We start from the raw sequence: 23656 nt of genomic DNA on the forward strand, positions 1-23656 counted from the left end.
TAACACCTTTTGTTAGGATTGTTAAGATATTTAAATTAGATAATTCATTTAGAGTATTGCAGGGCCGGGCGCGGTGGCTCAAGCCTGTAATCCCAGCACTTTGGGAGGCCAAGGCGGGCGGATCACAAGGTCAGGAGATCGAGACCATCCTGGCTAACACGGTGAAACCCTGTCTCTACTAAAAAATACAAAAAACTAGCTGGGCGAGGTGGCAGGGCGCCTGTAGTCCCAGCTACTCGGGAGGCTGAGGCAGGAGAATGGCGTGAACCCGGGAGGCAGAGCTTGCAGTGAGCTGAGATCTGGCCACTGCACTCCAGCTTGGGCGACAGAGCGAGACTCCATCTCAAAAAAAAAAAAAAAAAAAAAAAAAGTATTGAAAGGTTCGTGGAACAGAATAAGCAATAAATACACGTTAGCCTGTATCATCATCAAAAATAACAGAAACGACAATTCTGCAGTGTGTGGTTTTCTTATTTAAAATCCTCTTTTAGATGAGCTTTCCCCTTTAACATTAAGTATTAATATTCTGCATATATCCATTTATTGAGCACCTACTGTGTGTCCACCCGTGTGCTAGATCCTAGATGTACAGTATTGAGTGGAACCAATATAATCTCTGAGCACCTGGAATAGCCAGATAATAGTACAATAAAAATTACAGAATGCGACAAGCCCGAAGAGAACAATGAGCGTGGTGTGGTGATAAAGACGAGCAGGTTCTCTTCTACATAATTCTTTGAAGTTGAAGTAATGTTTATTTGTTACACTGATAATAAAAATGTATAAGGAAAAAATAACATCTCCTCTTCTGGCTCCATGTCTGCTCAGGAATCCATAGAAACAGTTTGGTCAACCGTCCACACTTTTCTTTGCGCTAATACAAATGTATGTAAACATATAGCATTTTCGTTGTGGTTTTACAAAAAACAAAAATGGATTCTATGCATTACTCTGTAACTTTGTTGGTTTGCCTTGAAAAGTCCTTAGAAGTGTTATTAATATGTGATGTTTGCTGCTGGTCATTTTACCTGCCTAAGACTCAGTCAGCAACAGAAAACTCTACAAAGATTTTATAGCTGAGACCTGTCATTACCACAGTATCCTTTCTAGTCTCCATTTAATTCTGGCCACTCCATCCCATAATTTATTGAACAGAAAAAGATACTCTAGGCCAGACGCAGTGGCTCACACCTGTAATCCCAGCACTTTGGGAGGCTGAGGCGGGTGGATCACGAGGTCAAGAGATCGAGACCATCTTGGCTGACACGGTGAAACCCCATCTCTACTAAAAATACAAAAAATTAGCTAGGCGTGGTGGCAGGCGCCTGTAGTCCCAGCTACTCAGGAGGCTGAGGCAGGAGAATGTTGTGAACCAGGGAGGCAGAGCTTGCAGTGAGCAGAGATGGTGGCACTGCACTGCAGCCTGGGCAACAGAGCGAGACTCTGTCTCAAAAAAAAAAAAAAAAAAAAAAAAAAAAAAAAGATACTCTAGGATGTCCTACTACTATTACTGTTATTATTATTCCTGACAACCTCTGCTCTGTGATAGCATTTCTGATGTTTTTCCCTTGATTCCCTACCTACTTACCTATTTATTTATTTTACCTTTTCCTTTGTCAATCTCATGCTATTTCTTGGGCATTCCTTCATTTCCATACTTATAAATTTAACATTTTAAAAGACAGGTGTTTCTAGTTCATAGATTCGCTACAATCACCCCCTACTAAAGAACTTTAGAGATTTTTTTTTTGTCTGTGCTTCCTATTTTGTTTTCTGCTACCAACAGTACTGTAAAACAAGATGGGTTTTTATATACTGGTACTTTCATTTATGTGAAGTGGATTTCCAGAAATAGAATTTCTAGACAAAGTATATGTTTATATTTTATCTGACTACATATGGCCAGATCAAGTTTCAAAAAAACAAGCATTTTGACATTTAAACAGATACCTTTGGTGCCAGTTTATCAGCCCAGACCTGATATGCAAATCAGTAGATCGTGATGTTATTGCCACTTCAGTGAGAAACCGTATGTTAATTTACTTCAATATTCTCCATAGGGTACTTTTTCTCTTCAGTCCTCTACCAGGGATCCTGAAAGAGCAGAGTAAACAGAGGAGCAGGTCATCCCTTTTCCACATGAAGTAGTCGTCTGTTAAGTGTCGGCTGTTAGCTGAGAGCCTGAGAGTGGCGGCAGGTACAACCCGCCGAGGTTGGACGATGGCAGCGGGACGTCCAGACAGGAGCCTGTGCAATTAGCCAAGACGGTTACTGCGTTTTTGGCAGTCAGGCAGCAGTTAAAGCAAAGAAGGGTCTTTTTTCCAAGAAGGAAAAGCCATTTAATAAGTTTGGGTCAGTTTGCTCATAACAACGCTACATTTGAGGACCAAAAACCCCAGGAGCTTGGCAAGCCAGCAGTGCTTGGCAGGTTTTCCTACCAACTCACCAAGTCTGAGGCCATCCTGTCGGGATCTGGCTCTCTGGGCTTTGACTGTATTCGTTTAACAGCATTCCTAGTTAACAAGAAACTAAAGGCAGAGGAATCTGTTTTCCCGTTAATCCAAAAGTAAAATTTAGTGGCTATAAGCAAGCCACCATCCAAGTCACTGCACGTCAGATGGGGGATGGACCGTCTGTTTGTCCTGAGGGCTCTGCGTTTGGCGTACACAGCTGGGAACGTGTGGCCCACCAAAAATGACACTTGTGTTTAGGAATTGGGTGGTGCCGTCCTTTTTGTGTATGAATTAACTTTTGTATATGACTTACTAGTGTGAAAGTCTGATTTTATAATGTGTCAGAGAGCCATCGTTTACCTGTCTCGTGAATAAGTAAAATAGAAAGTAAGTACGTTTGTATAAATATTTAAAAATACACTGCGTTCTCATACTTTCCCCGTTTCACCTATGGAAATCTTGCCAAAATGAAATCAAGTTTGAGCGTTTCAACGTAAGAGAAAACCAGCTCATGGATTTTAAAATTAAGAAGTGGATTTTTGTTTGCTTTGTTTTGTTTATGTTGGTTTTGGCTTTTTTGTGTTTGTTTTTTGTTTTCTCTACCAAGTAAATAGTTTCAATGAAATAAATAGGTCCAATCATCTAATGATGGATTATTTGAATGCATATTGAAATTGAACTGAAAATGTTGAGAATGAGCTTGTTTATGCTTCTCAAAAAGCTGTAGCACCTGCGACTGATAAAAATTAGTGCAAACATATCAAAAGTCTCTGAAGAAACATGTGGCCAATCCATTGCCAACTTGGACAGAATCAGAACACTGGCTGCCCAGCGGAAATATTCCAACATTCATCTAATCAACAATGTTAAATGAAATGAAGAATGAAACCTCTTACATGACTCAGTATTGCTTGGAACAATGTTAATGTCAACAAGGTCAGTTCATGGAAGGAGATGCTGTATTTCTTAAGATTTTTACCCTCTTCTATATTTTCAATGACTCGGGTGTCTTGATTACACCAAATTCACTCAGTCTTTGAAATAATTTCTCATTAATAATTTATAAAGTTATGTGTTTGTTTTCAGGATCCAAATTTGTGGATCCTGACAATATTACTCTTTTATTCATAAAAGAGTAAAGCTTTCTAAACCCAAGCCCCCATACATAATAAGCGGAATCATGGCTTCATGCAACCAGCCATGTGTTATTATCTTGTTTGTAACAAACATCTGTTAGAAACAAGATTTCTAAGTTTTGTATCAGGTTAACCAAATAAACTTATTTCTTTAGTCCAGGGTTTCTCAACAGTGGCATTGTTGACATTTTGGATTGTATAATTTTTTGCTGTAGAGAGCTCTTCTGGGCCTTATAGGATGTTTAGCAGCCAGCATCTTTGGCCCACTCAATGTCAGTAGGCCCCTCCCCCAAGGTGTGACAATAAAAAAAAATTTCCAGATATTGTGAAATGTCTCCTCAGAGGCAAAATCACCCCTAGCTGAGAATTACTGCTTGAAACAGTTATATAAATAAAACATGAATGTGTTAAGCAAGTGTCCCTGTTTCCCCCAGAGAACACGTCTACCACCTAAAGATGATGAATATTAATGATCTCTTATGTTTCCCAGAAAGTTGCCATGCATATATGAGTATGTACATCTGTTCTGCATGGTCATGGCCATTCAGTGCTACCCTTATTTTTTCATTTTTAACGTATCTGTGAGATTCTTGCATTGCAGTGCATGCGGACTTATATTTAAAATGAAATCTTTTTAAAATTACATAGAGTTCTTTACAGGAAGAGCCATAATTTCTTTAACCAGCTATCAATATACATGCAGGCTCTGATTTTTTGTTTTCCATATATAAGGGTGTGGCATTGTTTTCAAAATAATGCCATACCATTTTATTTTTGTGTTGACCACTATGTGATTACAGCTATAAGGTATAATTTAGAGTATGTCCCTACAAGTGGAATCACTTGTTCAAACGAAAACGAAATTAAACGTATTTATAGATAATGCTGTATCACCAGCTGGATATTACAGTGTTGTTTCCCCAGTTTATCAGACTTTTATATTTTTACCCATCTGATAAGAAAAAAAGCTATATCCATTTGTGTACATGTGTAATAAAAATGAGATTTCCTATGTTTCTAAGCCTTTTCTCCCTCTGTGATCATGCTGCATATACTCTTTGCCAATTTTTCTAGCAGCTTGTAGGGTGTTTTCTTTCTGATTTGTAAGAACTCTATATATTGAGGAAATTGGGCCTTTGTTTTCCTAGATATTTCAAATATGTTTGTACTATTTATTTAATATTTTTCTCTATAGAAATTAATTAGTTTCAAATTTGTCCCTCATTTCTAAGTGTAATGTCTTACAAAGAGTCATTTTTCACATACAGCAAAATAATGTTTTTCATGTTTACTTCTAATGCTTTCAGAGTTTTGTTTTTTATGCTTAAATATTCAAGGCATCTGAAATTCATTTGACTATATAGAGACTGAAATACCGCATATTCTTTTCCAAATACTATGGTAATTTATCATGTGATAAAGGACATTTCAAACAAGTGGGATAAAGATGACTTATTAAACAAATTCTGCTGACATAATTGCTGATATTTAGGTGCAAAATAATAAAGCTGCGTCTGTCCTCGGTGCTTGCAAGGAACCAACAGAAGGCCATTGTAGCTGACTGAAGGAGATGCAGTGTTGTCAGAAAGATAGGTGGGGACCTGATTGTGTTGGGCTTTGTAAATCCAAGCTAAGAAATTGATCTTTTTTGAATAGAGTGTCTTTTTCGTGTTCATTTGACATGTTTCTTGTATGTAGCATGTATTTTGGATTCTATTTTTTATCCACCTGAGCTTTTATTTTTTATTATTAATATAACACACATGTTTAATATTCTGTCATCACATTCTATGTTAGTTTTCAGCTTTTGATGTTTCCTTGGTTTCTATCTTTTACTAAAATCCCTATCACCCTTGATTTCCCTACGGACTTGTAAACATCTTTTGCTCCTTTTGGTGTTGTGCACCTCTTGAGAGAAGTAGCAAGCCTCCTTGACTTTTTCTCTTTGTTACTTTTTCTGGGTGAATATACTGAAGAATTGATCCTATAAAATCTTAAAACTCATTAATTCCTATAGCGGGACATGTGTGGGTATTGATCTTTCTGTGTCTGTTGCTTGTTTTGTTTCCTGGATGAAGGATCCCCTCTCTACTGGCTGATTAGAGTATTTCAGAGAATTTTCTTCTGTTATATCTTTGAACATTTAAAAAAATCTGTTTTCCTCTTTTTTTAAAGTGTATCTTTTTGGGAATTTTTTTGCTTATCTTTAAGGGCTTTTAACTCTATCCATTTCTCTTAAAAATCTTTATTAACCTTTTGACATTTACTGAGAATTGTTTTCTCAAGCTTCACTGTCTATCTCTACATGTGGTTTCAGCAGTGTCAGTTCTTTTTTTTTTTTTTTTTTTTTTTTGGGAGACACTCTCACTTTGTCACCCACACTGCGGTGCAATGGCACAATCTCAGCTCACTGCAACCTCCACCTCCCAGGTTCAAGTGATTCTCCTGTCCTCAGCCTTTGGAGGAGCTGGGATTACAGGCATGCACCACCATGCCTGGCTAATGTTTGTATTTTTAGTAGAGGTGGGGTTTCACCGTGTTGGACCAGGTTGGTCTCAAACTCCTGACCTTAGATGATCCACCCTCCTTGGCCTCCCAAAGTGCTGGGATTACAGACATGAACCACTGCGCCCTGCTAACAGTGTCAATTCTGGCTTTCATTTCTCTTTAGGGTGGCTTCAGTCTGTGACACTGACCTCTTCCTATTTGTGTCTTTGTTTTCTGTATTAGACATCTTATTGTAACTTTCATTTCTAAGAAAATTCACGTTTTTATTAGCTCTCTTAGTCTCACCAAGAATGTTTGAGATTTTCTTCTGTAGGGTGGCCTTGTTCCGCTGGAAAGATTATTTCATGTGCGTTTGTCGTGTCCTCTTATTTTTTCTATAATATTTTTGGAAGGTGTCTAGGGGCAAGGGGATTCCAAGTTGTCTTGGAGCACTTCCTGCTCTGGTCTCCTATCACTCTGCAGTCATGAGCACCTCCCTTGCTGTTGTTTCTTTCCCTTAGAGGAGGCCTGCATTCCCTAGAGGGAATTTCTGTGTGTTGTAGGTTTCTCTTGGAGGATTCTGCACTTTTTGTTCTTTTCAGTTCACCTTGAAACTTGATCAGTGTCTGCCAAGTTGATTGTCATTTGTATTTTCTATGGTGCCCTGGTGTCCTCCCTGCTTGATTCCTGAAAGAAAGGAGAGAAAGAGCATATTGCCCTTCAGCTTTAATTCGCCTGCTGTGTTGGATCCATCCAGGATTCACCCTCTGCCACTGCTTGCCCTGACCTCTATATTGTATCCTCTAAATTAGAGTTAGTTTGGCTGCTTCTTGGATTGTTTCACCCATTTCTTTGAAACCTTTTTTAATTGGTTTAATCTAAAAAATTAATAAAATTTATTAGGTGCTGTCTGCTGTGGGCATTCTCCCTTGATTTGATCTAATCTGATCATATTCGTTTGCCTCTATTGTATATCATTTGTAGTTTTAAGTAAAGCTACTCATAGTTTCGTTGTGTATGTGTTTGCTTTTTTTTTTTTTTTTTTTTTTTTTTTTTGAGACATGGTCTCACTCCATAGCCCAGGCTGGAGCGCAGTGGCACGATCAGAGCTCACTGCAGCTGCCCACCTTTTAGGCTCAAGGAATCCTCCTGCCTTAGCCTCCTGAGGAGCTGGGACTACAGAGGCATGCATCACCACACCCAGCTAACTTTATTTTTTGTGGAGATGGGGGTCTCACTATGTCGCACAGGCGGGTCATGAATTCCTAGGCTCAAGCAATTGTCTCCCCTTGGCCTCTCAAAGTGCTGGGATTACAGGCTTGAGCCACTATGCCCAGCTTTTTTCTGTTTTTATTTGCTATTTTCAGTTGATAACAGGGAGGGCAGAGCAGTAGAAATATCACTGCTACCTTCAACAAGACAACATATTAACTGGATTTTGCAATACAATAAAATACTCACTAGATATCTTTTTGGTCAATTGTTTGAATAGGAGAACTCAGAATTATAGCACAGCCTTGGGAAAATTAACTTAAAACCCTTGAAACAATTTACTAATGTGTTTGAATCTGACGTGGATCCAGGCTCTCATTGCACTAAAAGTGTGGTTGAAGTATTGATTGCCAAGACCTCCAGTGGTCGGGAGAGAGTGGGGTTGAAATTGTGGTTTTAGGGATGGCTAGTATTTGAATAAATGTTGTAGGAATTTTCCAAGCACAGAACACAGCATGAATCTCTGGTTCTTAGTTCTTCACCAATATTTCCTCACTGAGAATAGCCAGACCTGTTGGAAGGGTAGTTGAAATTGAGTGACTAGGAGAGAGAGCATCAAATGCTACATAGAATGGTGATGACAGAGGATGGAGGGAATCGGGGTGATGGTCAAAGTGTACAAAGTCTCAGACAAGAGGAATAAGTTGTATGGGGTTTTTTGAGATCTATTTTGCAGTGTGGTGAATATAATTAGTAGTGCATTGTACATTTCAAAGTTGCTAAGAGTAAATTTCAAATATTCTCACCCCCTCAAAGTAAGTATTTGAGGTGATAGATGCGTTGGTTAGCTTGACTTAATTATTCTACCCTGTATTCGGAAAGTTTCATATCACTTTGTACCCCATAAATACATGCAGTTATAAAGGGTCAATTTACAATAAAATAAAACGTTTAAAAGGAGAAAGAAATGAAGAGTGAATAGAAGTGTGGAAGGATTTTTGAAAGTCAGCAAGTTTATCTTGGATTGAAGAGGGGACCCTAGTAGTTTTTTGAACAGAGGAATGACAAGGTGAAAGCTGTATTTAAGGAAAACTTGAACTAGCACTTGAATTGGCATTTAATTTGAGCTCATGGGGACTTGGGGAGTCCCTGTTTGTACCGAGTATCATACTGGATATAGCAGTGCACAGAGCAGCATGGGGAACGCTTCCTGCTTCAAGAAACTTAATCTGGTGAACACAAGAAACTGACTTTGAAAAATCTGCCTCACTAAAATTTCAGTACCAGAGCTGACCTCGACTCTGGTTGCCATGGTGTCTGCTCTGTGTTGCCAGTTAGGTTCTACCCCAGCAGCGGTCTCCGTCTGTGATGATGTAACACAGCTAATGCTGACTCTGTGATTTGTATGGGACACTCTCAAGTCTGCCCTCAATCATTGGAATCACATCTCGTATAAATGTAGCTGATTATTCAACAGCAACTTTTAAAATTCCATGTTTTCATGTTTGCTTCCTTCTAATTCAGGTTTCTGTCTTAGAAGAAACCTCCCAGTGGCTCGGCCCTCTTCCACCCCAGTCCTGCTGCCTCCGTGTACTCAGACATGTACATCTGGGTGATCTTTCCGTCTCTGACAGTGTTTTTTGGTTTTTTGGTTTTTATGTTTTTGAGATGAAATCTTGCTCTTGTCGCCCAGGCTGGAGTGCAGTGGCACCATCTTGGCTCACTGCAACCTTCACCTCCCAGGTTCAAGCGATTCTCCTGCCTCAGCACCCCCGAGTAGCTGGGATTACAAGTGCCTGCTACCACATCCCGTTAATTTTTGTATTTTCAGTAGAGATGAGGTTTCACCATGTTGGCTAGGCTGGTCTCGAACTCCTGACCTCAGGTGATCCGCCCACCTCACTTCCCAGAGTGCTAGGATTATAGGCGTAAGCCACCGCACCTGGCCTCTGACAGTGTTTTACCCTTTGTCGTGCACACTAATTATATCCTGGCACTTGGCTCTATATTTGTTTTCATATCAGTCTTGCCTAATCAGTTAGAATCATAGACTACTTGGAGGCATGAATAACAGTCCACATTTTATTTCTTCTTTATACATCTCTCATTACTTCAAAAAATGATTTGAGCATGTTTCTTTTATATGATTCTGTTTTGACCTTGGTCAAGGTGGTAGACATCCGATTAAGGAGGGTCAATAATTTATGAACTCAGAACACAGAACAGAGGAGTTTTTGTTGTTGTTTTTAATTTATGATTTATATCTATTTGAAAGTCCTGCAGAGACACATCGTATTTCTCAAATCCACTTTAGAGAAAAACAAGAATGTGAAGCTGAGACTCCTCCAGTCAATGAGAAAGTTTTGATACCAAACCTATTAAAAACAAATTAAATATGTTTTTCTGTGAACGTGTGCATATTGTCTCTTAAAATAGATGTATGCCTTAAATATAAATTTTCCTTACAATACGGATTTCTGTGATATCGGGAATCTATGTTTTATAAAGGAACAACTGCTGCAGTCCTGTGGCTCGTGATTCCTCAGCAGCTGTGTCCAGCTGCTGGTCCACGTTCCCGCTACTTCTTCGATGAATGGAAACATTTAGGTCAATATTGATATAAAACTTCATGAACTTTCTTCTCTTGCAGCTTTGGTTCGCCTTTGTTAATGGATTTTCTGGGCAGATTTTATTTGAACGTTGGTGCATCGGCCTGTACAATGTGGTAAGCATTCTTCATCTCTATCTGATAGCATGCAGAACTGAGAACTTCAGTGACATTCCTTCACTGTTTATGTCTGGGAAGTGTATGTAAGTCAATCATCTGTATACTTAGCAGGCAGCACAAATACAGCTTTAGGCCCTTTGTTGCTGTGAAACATCCTGCAGAAGCCCAAACTCTCCACACATGGTTTCAATCATAGCAGATCATTCTTGAATAACCCCATGAAATTATTAACCCATATATCTTGATAATAGACCCTTGTTACCCCCTCACTAAATGCCTGTGCAACACCTTCATGTTTTTAGCTCAAGTACAAATTTCTGAACTACATCTAAACTCATTCCACTTCATTATTCTTGTTCTGAATTCTTAAACACAGATACGAATATACAGTGTGTGATCTGGTGTCCCCTCTGGCCTTCCTGAAAGGGCATCTGTCCTTGTGGAAGAACATTTCCTTCTGCAATTAGAGCTAAAATAATGAATTCTGACTTCCAGCTACCGTGGAGGATGGTAATCAGCTCATCTGGTATTTTTTATGATATTCAAATTCCTTTTTTATTACTTTTTATAACTGTGATGAATTCAGAAGCTAGGAATAAATACAAACTGTAGCTAAAATGGCTCAGTAGCTGCTTAGCTTTCTTGCTTTTTGTTTCACTGGCAGGAAGAACTAAGGGGCTTGTAGCTGAGCCCTCTAGGGACCCTGGAACGGCCCATTTTTTGAATTGTTCTCTCACTTGGGAATTTACATTCCGAAGCAGCCATCATAGATAGATGTAGATGGAAGTTACCAGGCATACAATAATAAAACCTATGGTACTATAAATATTTAGTGTGCATATCCATTGGTGGCTAGATGTTTAAGTCTTCCATGCTTTCACCTGCCTTTATTGAATAACCTCAGTGCTGGGTGCTGGTGTAAAATGCTGAATGCAGTAGTTTGCCCTGGTCCTGTGTAGCTTGCAGGTTAAGAGGGTCAGATATGTGGATTCAGACACCTCCAAGGAGGACTGGGTCCGGATCTTGAGTTAAATATTGTGTTGGTGAGTCAGTAACTGTGTTAACTTGCTGCAAAGTGCACTCGTGTATTTCTTGCTGATACTGCTGCTCTAAAAGACAAAGATTAGGAGGGGCAAGAACAGGACGGAATTGATGTCCTCCTGTGCTAGAAAAGCTACTCTGACCACCTACCCATGGATAGGGGCTGCAGGGCCTCCCCTTTGTGTACTAAGGGTAGACCACAGGTTGCTAACTCTGCACCTCCTGGAACTATTTTGAGTAGGTTAAAGCTGTCCTACCATTTGGGGGAAATATGCAGAATGCTCCACGATTATTCAGGACTTGAAAGGGTCAGGTGTCCATGGAGTTGACACTTCACACAAACACATGCCACATCCCTATTTTAGAAACAAAATGCTGAGACCTAGGAGAGATTCTGTTGTAGGGCGAAGAACAATCACCTGCTTATAGCATGAGTGGATTTTAGCCCGATTTCCATGCTCAGGGCATGAGGGCTGGATTCTTTTCTTAGCTGCATGCAGTCTTGCCCAATTCAAATTAATCCAACAGATTTTATTGAGTGCCTACTACACGCAAGATGCTGACAGGCTAGAGGCAGTGTTGGTCAAAATAAGGCCCACAGACCATTTGCAGGAGAATAACTAGGGTTTATTTGAAAAACGCAGATTCCTGAGCCCCGCCTCAGATTAACAAAGAATATCTCAGAGATATTGCAGTTTTTGCCTTTTTTTTTTTTTTTTTTTTTTTTTTTTTTTTTTTTTGAGACTGGGTCTTGGTCTGTCACCCAGGCTGGAGTGCAGTGGTGCCATCACTACTCACTGGATCCTTGACCTCTCTGGCTCAAGCAATCCTCCCACCTCAGCTTCCTTAATAGCTGGGACCACAGGCAAGTGCCACCATAGCCAGCTAATTTAAAAAAAAAAAAAAAAGTGTGGAAACGGGGTCTCACTATGTTGCCCAGATTGATCTCAAATTCCAGGGCTCAAGCAATCCTCCCACCTCGGCCTCCCAAAGTGGTAGAATTACGGTCATGAGCCACAAACTTTTCTAGTTATTGTTACGCATGACGTTAGAGTTGGGTTTATATTTTATGCAGTTTTTCTGTCCCCGAAACTATAGAGAGAGTACACTATGATAGAAAAAAATATTTCAAGGTGAAAGGTCCTAGATTACCACAGATTCCACAGTGCAGGCATTGAAGTGGGCTGCTGGTGAGTGCTGGCAGTTGGGATGGAATGGTCGAGGATCTGCCAAGTGAACTCAAATGCACCACTGGGCTCTGGACTTCCTCATACTGGAGGGGCCAAACCTTTTGGGAACATGAAAATTTGCCCCCATGATAATTGTGACATTTGTATAAAATAAATAGAAATTTAGAGAAAAGTTACAAAAAGGGTACAAAGAACTACTATTTACCTTTCACCCAGATTGAACAGTAATTAGCATTTCCCCCACTGCATTCTCTTTCTCCATACTTGTCTGCATGCACACGTGCCTACACTCATGCACACACTTGTGAATGCATTTATTTCTGACCCAGCGGAGTATTACAAACATCATGTCCCTTTCCTGCTGAATACTTTAGTCAATAGTAGCAAGATCTTCCTCTTATACAACCAAACTATAATGATGAAATCTGAAACATTTAACATGGATTTAATACTATTATCTAACTCATCTTAATCCATATTCCAATTTGCCATTCTTGCTCCAATAATGCCCTATTTAGCAATTTTTCCAGCCCAGGATCATTCTAGAGACCACCTGCAAGAGAACATTTGTGATGTGGAAGGCTTTTGCTAGTGATCCTCTTCCTCTGGGCTGGGTTCTCCCCTGTCTCATTCTTCAAGCAGTGTTTCTCTCCTACTTTTTCCTCTAAATGGACTCTTTCTTTGATTCCACAAGTCAGCTAAAGTAGCAAGTCATTGTTTCTCAAACTAATTTTCTTTCTTTTTTTTTTTTTTTGTTGAGATGGAGTCTCGCTCTGTCACGCAGGCTGGAGTACAGTGGCGCGATCTCGGCTCACTGCAAGCTCCACCTTCTGGGGTCCACGCCATTCTCCTGCCTCAGCCTCCCGAGTAGCTGGGACTACAGGCACCCGCCACCACGCCTGGCTAATTTTTTGTATTTTTAGTAGAGATGGAGTTTCATTGTGTTAGCCAGGATGGTCTTGATCTCCTGACCTCGTGTTCCACCCACTTTGGCCTCCCAAAGTGCTGGGATTACAGGTGTGAGCCACCACACTTGGCCTCTCAAACTAATTTTCATAACAAGTTAATAGCATTAAAACAGGCTTGAGGCCGGGCGCATTGGCTCACACCTGTAATCCCAGCACTTTGGGAGGCCAAAGCAGGTGGATCACCAGAGGTCAGGAGTTTGAGACCAGCCTGGCCAACATGGTGAAACCTCATCCCTACTAAAAGTACAAACATTGACTGAGCGTGGTGATGGGAGCCTGTGATCCCAGCTACTTGGGAGGCTGAGACAGGAGAATTGCTTGAACCTGGGAGGCAGAGGTTGCAGTGAACTGAGATCACACTACTGCACTCTACTCTAGCCTGGGTAACAGAGCAAGACTCTGTCTCAAAAACAACAACAACAACAAGAAACAGGCTTCTTCCTAAATAATGAATGAATGCTGTCCCAGAAGATTTTCATTGTATCTATAGTCAACTTTATTATTTATTTATTTATTTATTTGAGATGGAGTTTTGCTCTTGTTGCCCAGGCTGAAGTGCAGTGGTACAATCTTGGCTCACTGCAACCTCCGCCTCCTGGGTTTAAGTGATTCTCCTGCCTCAGCCTCCCAAGTAGCCAGGATTACAGGTGTGCATCACCACACCCAGCTAATTTTTTGTATTTTTAATAGAGACAGGGTTTCACTATGGCCAGGCTGGTCTTGAACTCCTGACCTCAGGTGATCCGCCCTACCTCAGCCTCCCAGAGTACTGGGATTATAGATGTGAGCACCGTGCCCAGCTTATAGTCAAATTTCTATATCATTTTGTTTTGTGGGTAGAATGAGACTAAAAATGTCACCAGGAACCAATGCCACTAGGATCAAATGGATTTCAGCTAAATTTTATGTCTGTTATAATGCAGAGAACACTCTAGTATTATTTAACCTCTTGCGGAAAATGAATCCTTTTGTCAAGCCAGCATCATTTGAGGAAGAAGTCTCACTTATAAACAGAAATACAAAAATTCTAAATAAAATATTGGCAAATGGAGTTCAATAATATGTTAAAAGAAAAAGTATGTGACAAAGTAAGATTTATTTTAGGAATACAGGAGGCTTGAAATTAAACATCTTTCTAAATATCACTGTATCAATAAAATAAGAAAAACATGATCCCGTCAGCAGATGCTACAAAAATGTTTGAAGCAATTCAGCTGCCATTCCCAAAATAAGAACTCGAAATAAAACAGGAATAGAAAAAAGCCACTTAACCAGAATTCATACCATTTACAAAAACCAGTAGCATGCTGCCCAAAATGGTAAAATTCTGAAATGATTTCATTTAAAATAAGAAGTTAATCAAGATGCCTGCCATCACTATATAATTCGTTGTTTTCGTATTTTTGGCAACTGCAAAGAGGATTGCAAATATTGGGAAAACAGTGAACAATCTCTGTACTTATACAAATATGCTCACAGAAATATAGTAATGTAAATATGTTCATATATGATTGTTTATCTAGAAAACAAAACCAGTAGAGAAATACTAGAATTATAAGAGAATTTGATAAAGTATAAGAGAATTTGATAAAGTTTGAGAATTATAAGAGAATTTGATAAAGTGACCAGATAAAAGTCTTATTGAACAAATGGAAAAGCATACTCTTTTCTTGTATGGGAAGACTTACTATCATAAAAGATTCAACTCTTCTAAAATTAATGTAGATATATGTGATTCCACATAGAATCAATCCCAACAGGTGAATGTTTTGGGAGGAAAGGGGAAAGTTGCATATAGTTATATTAAAGTATTAATGGAATTTACACATATCTGAGAATAAATATGTAACGCACGCCCAAAAAAAGACCATAAAAGTAGACTTATTTTTACTAAATATCAGACTATACTATGAAGCCACCATAACCAAATCACTGTTATTGACAAATAGGTTGGAGATTCTAGAACTACATTCCCGTTCTAGGGTCTACATGTGTAATACATGAGAATTTGATTAGTCTTAAAGATGATCTTTCAATGTGTTGAGGAAAGTTTGGCCTCATTAATTATGTTGTCACAACTGACTCTTTATTTGGAAAAAAAAAAAACGGACTCCTATGTAGAAAAATTAATTCCAGATATATTAAAGACTTAAATGTGGAAAACAAAATAGTAAAATTCTACAAGACACTCCTGAAAACATGTAATTTTCATGGAGGAGAAACTTCTGTAGCCACAATTGGACACGCAGAAGCATTTCTTGGCCATTTAAATATTAAAAGCTTTTATATGGCAAAAGAACCCATTTTAAAAACCAATAGACAAAGAGTACATTTGCATGAAATTTCATAACATAAAGACAGAGTTGATATCTATTCTACTCAAAGAGCTCTTTAAAAAGAGGCTAAGCCATGGATACAAAGTAGACAAAAGACATGAGTAGACATTCCACAGAACTGCAAATGCAGATAGCCAACAAATGTATGAAAACATGCTGAAACTCACTGGTAGTTGTGGAAATGCAGCTTTTTAAAGTTAGAAGTAACATCTTTAATTTTTAAGACTGGAGAACATTAAAAGACCAATGTAACAACCTTTGCTGATAGGGAAATAGGGAAAAATCTGTGATTGTCTTTTGCAATGGGAGAGGAAAATGCTTTCAAAATCCTTTGAAAGGCAGATTCTGGTAAAATTAAAAATGCATGTATCCTTTTAACTCTGCTGCTGGGCCTTCCTCCCATAGAGATAAAAGAAAAAGCCTGTATGTTATAATATAGTATAGATATGTATTACATGTTTGTGGTAACAAAGAACTGGAAAGAAAATGAATGCCCGTCAGTGGGTGAATGGCTAAAAAAACGGTACATCCATACTATGAATTATTATGTGAGCATTAAAAGACTGCATTAGCATCAAACCCAAGGGACTTGGGGGGCTTTCTGTAATGCATTGTTTATCGAGAAGAACATGATGAAGAAAAATGTGTATAATGTCTACTTTTTTGGTTGGCAGGGGACAGGGTCTCACTCTGTTGCCCAGGCCGGAATGCAATGGTGCAATCATAGCTCATGCAGCCTCAACCTCCTGGGCTGGAGCAGTCCTCTTGCCTCCACTTCCCAAGTAGCTGGGACTACAGGCACACACTACCTCGGTGTGTTCTGTGAAATTGTGACAGGGTCTTGGTGTGTTGCACAAGCTGGTCTCGAACTCCTGTCTTGCCCTCCCAAAGTGCTAGGATTGCAGGCAGGAGCTACCACGACTGGCCAGTGTCAACGTTTGATGAAACAAATTATGATCCCTAATTGTGTGTGTGTGTGTGTGTGTGTGTGTGTAGTATGCAGTATGCTGTAGGCAGAGTGGAAAATGTGTAGGCATGCTGGGCTTCATTATAGCATGGTGATGAAGGGCAGGGGAGGATTTGAAGATGGGTAGAAGGAGAAGCTCAAGTTTAAAAAAAAGAAAAAGACTGCCACGTCAACAGTAGGCACGACATCACACGTACACACGGATGCAGAGCAGTGGAGGTGAGGGTATGTACTAAGAAAGTGTGCATGGCTCCTGGCTTCTGGTAGAAGCTCTGTCCAGCTATAAAACAGACAACTTTTGTTGTTGTGAGGGAAGTGAGTGCAACAAGTCTCCTGTGGATTTCTCCTTGAAGTCTTTGTAGCACATTGAAATCCCAGGGCTGCTTTCCATTCTGCTGTGGGCTGAAGGAAGAGCCTGAGAGTTTTACTGGCTCTACTCACCACACATCCGATTGGCTGCTCCCAATAGACTTGGGAACAGCTTCCTCTGGCCACACACTCCATCTCCAAATAGCTAGTGCGAGTTCAGAATTCTCTTACAGATGCACGTCCAATTCCCACAGGCCTGAGAGCTTGCTGGGCTTGTGGGTGGGGATTTGAGGGATGCTCAGCAGCAAGTGACCCAGGCTCTGTGAACCATTCCCAGAACCAAGCAGGAGAAGGACCCTCAGGGCCAACATGTCCTGAGTTAAAATGACATGTTTCTTCCAAGCACCTTCTTCAGCTCCTGCTTTATCTTTCTAATACATAAATGTGAGTACAGGTGAAAGTCAAAGGTCTTGCAAGACACCGTCTGCCCAAGAACTCATTGTCACTAGAGACTGTCTGGTCTGGTCTCCTTCCTGTCCTTGCCTTACACCGCACCCCTCAGCCAGCCACCATCCTGTGTATCTTAGAAGGTTCCTCGTCCAAAGACTTACAACAATTTAAAGATCGAATTGGCTTTTATTAGCCATTCTGGAAATGGGTAGCATCTCATTCCATGAAACAGAATGAGTGCTCTGATGAGCTGAGCAGGGGAGGCCAGCTTTACAGGCAGAAAGCGGCTAAGGAAACAGAAGCAGAGCAAAAAGTGATGGGCTGTTTCAAAGTGACTTTCTTTACAGAGTTGAAACAGAGGGGACTTCCGTAGCATGCTGCCTCAGGCAAACTGGGTCCTTTCTGGTGCCCAGGTAAACTGGTTGCTGTGAATCGCCTGTGTTTTTTGTTTGTTGGTTTGTTTGGTTTTGGAAAACTGGCCTGTTTTAAAGTTTAGTTTGATGACACAGCTCTTAGCACAAGTAACTCCATTCTGGTTTGGTCAGGTCTGCTGGGGCTGAGTGCAGGAGCTCAGTCCAAACAGTGGCCTTCTATAAACTTTGTTCAACACCTCCACACAGGCATGCTGATGTCTCAACTTTGTAAGGGGTGCATCTCTCGTGGGACTGCTTCCTCACCCACATCCCTATCATCTTGCCAAATCCTGTTGGTCCAATACCTTGCAGGTCAGATACTCTTTGGTGCGAGAATCCTTTGGTGACTCTCCCTTCTCCTTCTGTGTCCTCCCTCAACAGGTATTAATAGTTTTGCAGAGTCCTGCGTTTTGTGTATTGATCTCTATGCCTGTTGCCCCACTCCCCTCCCCCACCTTTGCAGTAGATGGCGTTCCTGGAGGTCAGGGACCTGATTCCTTTCCTTCTTTCTTCTGTTTGTAAATCTCTCCATGCCTGGTGCTTATCACAGTATCTAGCCCATAATTCATTTATAGTAAACGTCTGCTAAATGAATAAATGGAGTACATTATGCTTCCTGAACTTTTAGTATAACGTCAAGATGGAAAGTTGTAAATTTTACCTCTGCTATCGTGAACAGAAAACAAAGCAGCACTTCACAGAGCTAACTGTGGCATGATTCCACGTCAGCCCTCATTTGACAAAGGAAGGTAGTTGCTAATTTAACAAGAAGTCTTGGCTCATCGGATAATGTATGATGTTTTTAGTGTTCAGTGTATTCATTTGCTAGTGATTAATGTAAAAATGGTCTTTCATTTATTTCCTTTGTTTGGAGGGTGTCTGGGGATCTGTGAATCATGAAGTCTCAGGTTTGGACTTGACTGGAAATGAAGTCATCATTTGGTAGAAGGGAACACTGAAGCCGTGTGGGTCGGAAGGACTGCTCTTAATGGCTCATTGTTCTCCCTGCAGATTTTCACCGCCTTGCCGCCCTTCACTCTGGGAATCTTTGAGAGGTCTTGCACTCAGGAGAGCATGCTCAGGTTTCCCCAGCTCTACAAAATCACCCAGAACGGCGAAGGCTTCAGCACAAAGGTAAACAGGTGTGATCTCAGAATTGTCACCTCGGAAAGGCGTGGCTGTTTGAGTCTAGTCATCTGCCTATGAGATATTTGAAGCTTGAGAAAGAACATTTGAGAAGTGCTAAGAACATGATCCGCTCGTCCCACCACCACCACACACACACACACACACACACACACCCCCACAAGCCCAGTGAATTCAAGACGCCTTCTCAGGCGACGGGTCCGTGCCGCGTGGGCTGCAACCTCCGGTCCCAGCATGTTGACTGCTTCCCGCTTCTCCCCGTCAGCCCCTGACATCAGTGTGGGCAGCAGCTCCCACAGCCCAGGTTCAGGATCCGCTGTCAGAGACCCCCCTTGTGCGGTCCTGCAGCCCTATGTGGAGGCCCGATGGCAGCTTACCTAACTGTTGCTGGGTTTGTCATTTGAAATAAAATGTGTCTTTAGCTGGTGCATAAAATTGTCTAGATATGAACTCAGGGATCCCATAAGTTGCAAGGGTTTTGTTTGGTTTTGTTTTTCTGGACCAGAGAATCAGAAAGGAGCCCAAAAAAAGGTGTAGATGATCCTGACAAACCCAGCCCAAAGCTGGGTGGGGTGTTAAAGGGGTCGCAGTCTCAGACAGCAGAGGGGTCTGCCACACAGATGCCATTTGCAGCTGAAAGTGGCAGAGTGCTCGGGTGACCCCATCCAAAGAAAAGAGAGATGTGTGCCTGGGCGCAGAGGGGCGAGATGTGAGCATGGCTGCATGGCCTTGTTTCTGCCTCAGGTCTTCGTTCAGGGGGGATTCAGAAGTTTAGACAGAGGTCCGTTGCACAGTTCACCTCCAGTACTGTGTGCTGGTGGCGGTCACGATTTGCGTGCGTGGTTCCTGGGCCGTCAGTGAGAAGGACATAGGGAGTCACCTCTCCAGGCCTCAAGGAGCGAACAGTCTCCCAGGGCCTCTCTTCTGAGCCAGATGTTCCTGACATCCCTGCAGCCGCCTTCTTCTGGGGAGGCTCACTAGTTACATCCGAGGCAGGGAGGAAACAGAAGGGCTCCTTATTGGTTCTGCCGTCTCCCATATCCAAAGAGACCTGAGGGACTCCTTTTACCAATCCTTGTTGACTGTGATTCCATTAATGGGAAAATATGACCCATTTTTCACTGCATTATTTACATAAATCCATTTTCTGCAGAATTTGAATGCGAAGGCCATTTGAGGTGGGAAGTAAGTAGGAGCTGAGGATGCACGGAAGCATCTGCAGGCACTTTGAAGAATTTTTTTTTTTTTTTTTTTTTTTGGATAGGTCAGAGATGGTGCAAAATGAACATTTAAAGCAGGGGGAAATTCCATTGTCTTATAATAAAATTTTTCACTATTTTCTGTCGTCTCACCACTACTTAGGCTCAAACTATATGATAATTCCCAGGGACAACTGGTAGATGTTTAAATAAATGTAATCTGGCTTTAATAGTTAATAGTTCTGTCATCACAGTGGTTAAAACAATGATTGTGATATATTTAGTGAAACTAAAGTTTAGAATAAACTAAACCTTGTGTCCTTTTTTCTGACCTTTACATATTAAAATAAAGGGAACTTTCAAGTATGCGTAGTATCTAAAATCCCAAAAATAATAGAAAAAGTTGAATGAGAGGGATTTGAAGTAGTAAAACGAAACAGTGAGAATGCCGTGCAAAAATTTACAAGTGCCATGTTTTCAGTGCTTTTAAGACATCCCATCTGCCCCAATACAGTTTAATTGTTAAGAAGAGACACAGTTTTAGTCTCTTCTTAACAATTTTGACCTACCAGCCTTTCTCTGGATGTTTGTAAAGTGTTGTTGTCTCTCTTACAATGCTAAAGAAAACTGATCAGAATGAATTTTTCACATGTGGATAGATTGTGTTGGTCTGCATACATGTGAGTAGATATTTAGGTCTTTGTAACTAAAGTAATATGATCTGGAGATAATCCAGTCATTTTATGTAAAAATTTAATAGTTGATTTGGGTGAGGGTTTTGTTTTGTTTTGTTTTTCAAAGTCAAGAATAATACGCTACTGCTGGAACCGTGCAGCGCACGGCCAGGATCCTTCACAATGTGGCGTTTGTTGCGAGTTTCACAGAGGTCAAGCATTTTGGGGCAGCTCCTGACTCCCTTGGTTTGTTTTTCCTTAGGTTTTCTGGGGTCACTGCATCAACGCCTTGGTCCACTCCCTCATCCTCTTCTGGTTTCCCATGAAAGCTCTGGAGCATGGTAAGGGCTGTGTGATTTCACCTGTCAGCAAGGAGCTTTGCAGCCGCTCTGCTGCCTGTGTGTTCACAATGTTTTTTTCCAGTTCTGCAGAACGAGAGATCACAGGAACACATTTTAGAGTGAAAACATACCTAAAGCGTAATGAGAGCTCGTCTCAGGTTTATAGCTGGTAGGTTTCATCAGTTCTGGCTTCGAGAACCCATTTTCTTTCCAGTTGACTGGATAGTTTGGGTACTAGGAATTCTCAACTCAGTTTGTAAACACTATTTGAGTCAGAGATCTTCAAGGAAAGCCCTGTACTAGAATGAAATGTTGATGCTTTTTGTCCGTGCTTTGAAATTCTCTGGTAATTACTTGGACTTTTATTTCCGAGCCTCCCCTACCCATATGCAGAATAACTCAGATCTTATAGGAGTTGGATCTTACTCCTAGCTTTCTAACAGTGTCCTGTCCTTGATGTATGCCTTTTGAAATTAGGGTTTGAGAACTAATTCTTCAGATTGGTGTTTGTCTTTACAGCGAGAAGAGGATATCTGAGAACTGTGGCAGACTCATGTTTTTTCACACTTCTTAATACATCCAGAACGTGGCCTCCTAAAGAGACATATTTTTATTCTCAGAAAATAAAAATGTATCATGAGAATGCTACTCTTTCATCCCTCTCAAATAGTAATAATCCCCCTGGGAAAAATTACTCCAAATGTTGACTAGACAAGGCCCTTTATTGTTCAAAGAACCAAAGAATATAAAGTTTCCAAGCGTCTTTGTTTCTGTGTCAGTGAGTTTTAGGCTTCCAACAGAAATGATTCATCCTCACTGATATTCTTTAACCTATTAAATACTGACAGAGGAAATGCGTGCACTGCCATTTTCTTATGCCACGTGACATATTCTTTCAATTTCATCAGAACTCCTTTTCCTTTGAGGGTTCCTAAGTCTTTAAATCAGAGAATACAATTTTATGCTTTCTAGCCCCACCCCAGAAAAGAGCATTCTAGTGAAATCGTTGTCTTTTAACGTGAAACCCTTCTTGTGATTCATCTTTACTCAGTGGATTTAATTTATTTTAAAATGGTTTTGTAAATAAGAGTGTGTAAGTAGAAGAGTTGGGGATGTGATTTTGTGTCAGAGGTTGTGATATTTTGGTGACAGACTCAGCCATCATCGTAGCTGGAAGAATTACTGATGGGAAGTGGTATGTCTGATGAGCATAAGAGAAATTTCAGCAATCATCCTTCATACGTGAGCCCAGGCTTTAGTACTTAAGAAGAGTCTGCAAATAGCATGAACTAGCCGCAAGTACTCTCTGAAGACCCCTTACCACTTCTTATCTAGACATACTACTGTGGTCCTAACTCAGAAGTGCTTGCCTTTTGACTCTCAGAAGCTTTACAAGATGGTCATTTACTTACCTGCTTCAAAGGGACTAATGTGGCCGTTCTGCAGTGGAGACGATGGTTTTCTAATCCTGGAATTACGATCACATACATTCATGAGGGTGGTGCCCCCATGACCCAAACACCTCCTGTCAGGCCACAGCTCCCAGCACCTCTGCATTGGGGATCAAACTTTCAACACATGAGCTTTGCAGGCTGCATTCCAACCAGAGCAGATTTGCAAATGAATAACTCTAGTACAAGGTAGAGAATAGCTGTTTCAAGTAAACCATAGATAAAATGCTATTAGATGTCAGAGGACTGAGAGATGCCTTTCATTTGGAGTTATTAATAGCTTCCTAGAGAAGGTAATATTTAAGTTTAGCCATGAAATCCAACAGAAGGAAGAATCAAGCAAAGTGGGGAAATCAGGACAGGTGTGGAAAACTGAGCAGCTGAAGGGTGGAAGATGGGGAAGTTTAGGAAGGCAGATAAAAGCTGAATTACAGAGGGCTTTGAGTATGAGGTTAAGAAACTGGGACGTGGCCAGGCGTAGTGTCTCACGCCTGTAATCCCAAAACTTTGGGAGGCCGAGGTGGGTGGATCACCTGACGTCCATTCAAGACCAGCCTGGCCATCATGGTGAAACCCTGTCTCTACTAAAAATACTAAAACTAGCTGGCTGTGGTGGCAGGCACCTATAATCCCAGCTACGTTCGGGAGACTGAAACAGCAGAATCACTTGAACATGGGAGGTAGAGGTTGCAGTGAGCCAAGGTCATGCCACTGTACTGCATCCTGGGCAAAAATGCAAAACTCTGTCAAAAAAGAAAAAAAGAAAAGAATGAGAAAGAAAGAAAAAGAGGGAGGGAGGGAAGGAAAGAGAGAAAGAAAAGAAGAAGAGAAAGAGGAAGAAGAAGAAGAAGAAAAGAGGGAGGGAAGAGGGGAAAGAAGGGAAGCAAGGAAGGAAAAGAAAGAAGAAAAAGGGAGGGAGGGAAGGAAAGAGAAAAGAGGAAGAGGAAGAAGCAGGAGGAGGAGGAGGGAGGAAAGAAGGGAAGGAAAGGAAGGAAGGAAGAAAGAAAAGGAAGTTAGGAAGGAAAAGAAGGAAGGAAGGAGAAAAAAGAAGGAAAGAAACTGGGACTTAACTGTTTAGACATTGAAGGGTCAGTATAGAATTTAGATCTAGACCTTTATGATCAGGGCAATTTGGGAAAATAAACCTGTCATGTC

The 23656-nt window shown here is 40.8% G+C and overlaps 1 protein-coding gene across 2 annotated transcripts in view; it reads left to right on the forward strand.

The window, feature by feature from the left end:
* Nucleotides 1-23656, forward strand: part of ATP8A2 (ATPase phospholipid transporting 8A2) — a 651836-nt gene that overhangs the window by 441460 nt on the left and 186720 nt on the right. The window contains exons 28-30 of one of the 2 annotated variants that reach the window (XM_030922372.1): nt 9939-10013; nt 18702-18824; nt 20972-21050. In XM_030922372.1, the coding sequence (XP_030778232.1) occupies nt 9939-10013; nt 18702-18824; nt 20972-21050 (277 nt within the window). The remainder of the gene's footprint in view (nt 1-9938; nt 10014-18701; nt 18825-20971; nt 21051-23656) is intronic. The other variant, XM_030922373.1, reaches the window with a different exon arrangement.

Source organism: Rhinopithecus roxellana, chromosome 18 (genome assembly GCF_007565055.1).
Source record: "Rhinopithecus roxellana isolate Shanxi Qingling chromosome 18, ASM756505v1, whole genome shotgun sequence".
NCBI classification, from domain to species: Eukaryota; Metazoa; Chordata; class Mammalia; order Primates; family Cercopithecidae; genus Rhinopithecus; species Rhinopithecus roxellana.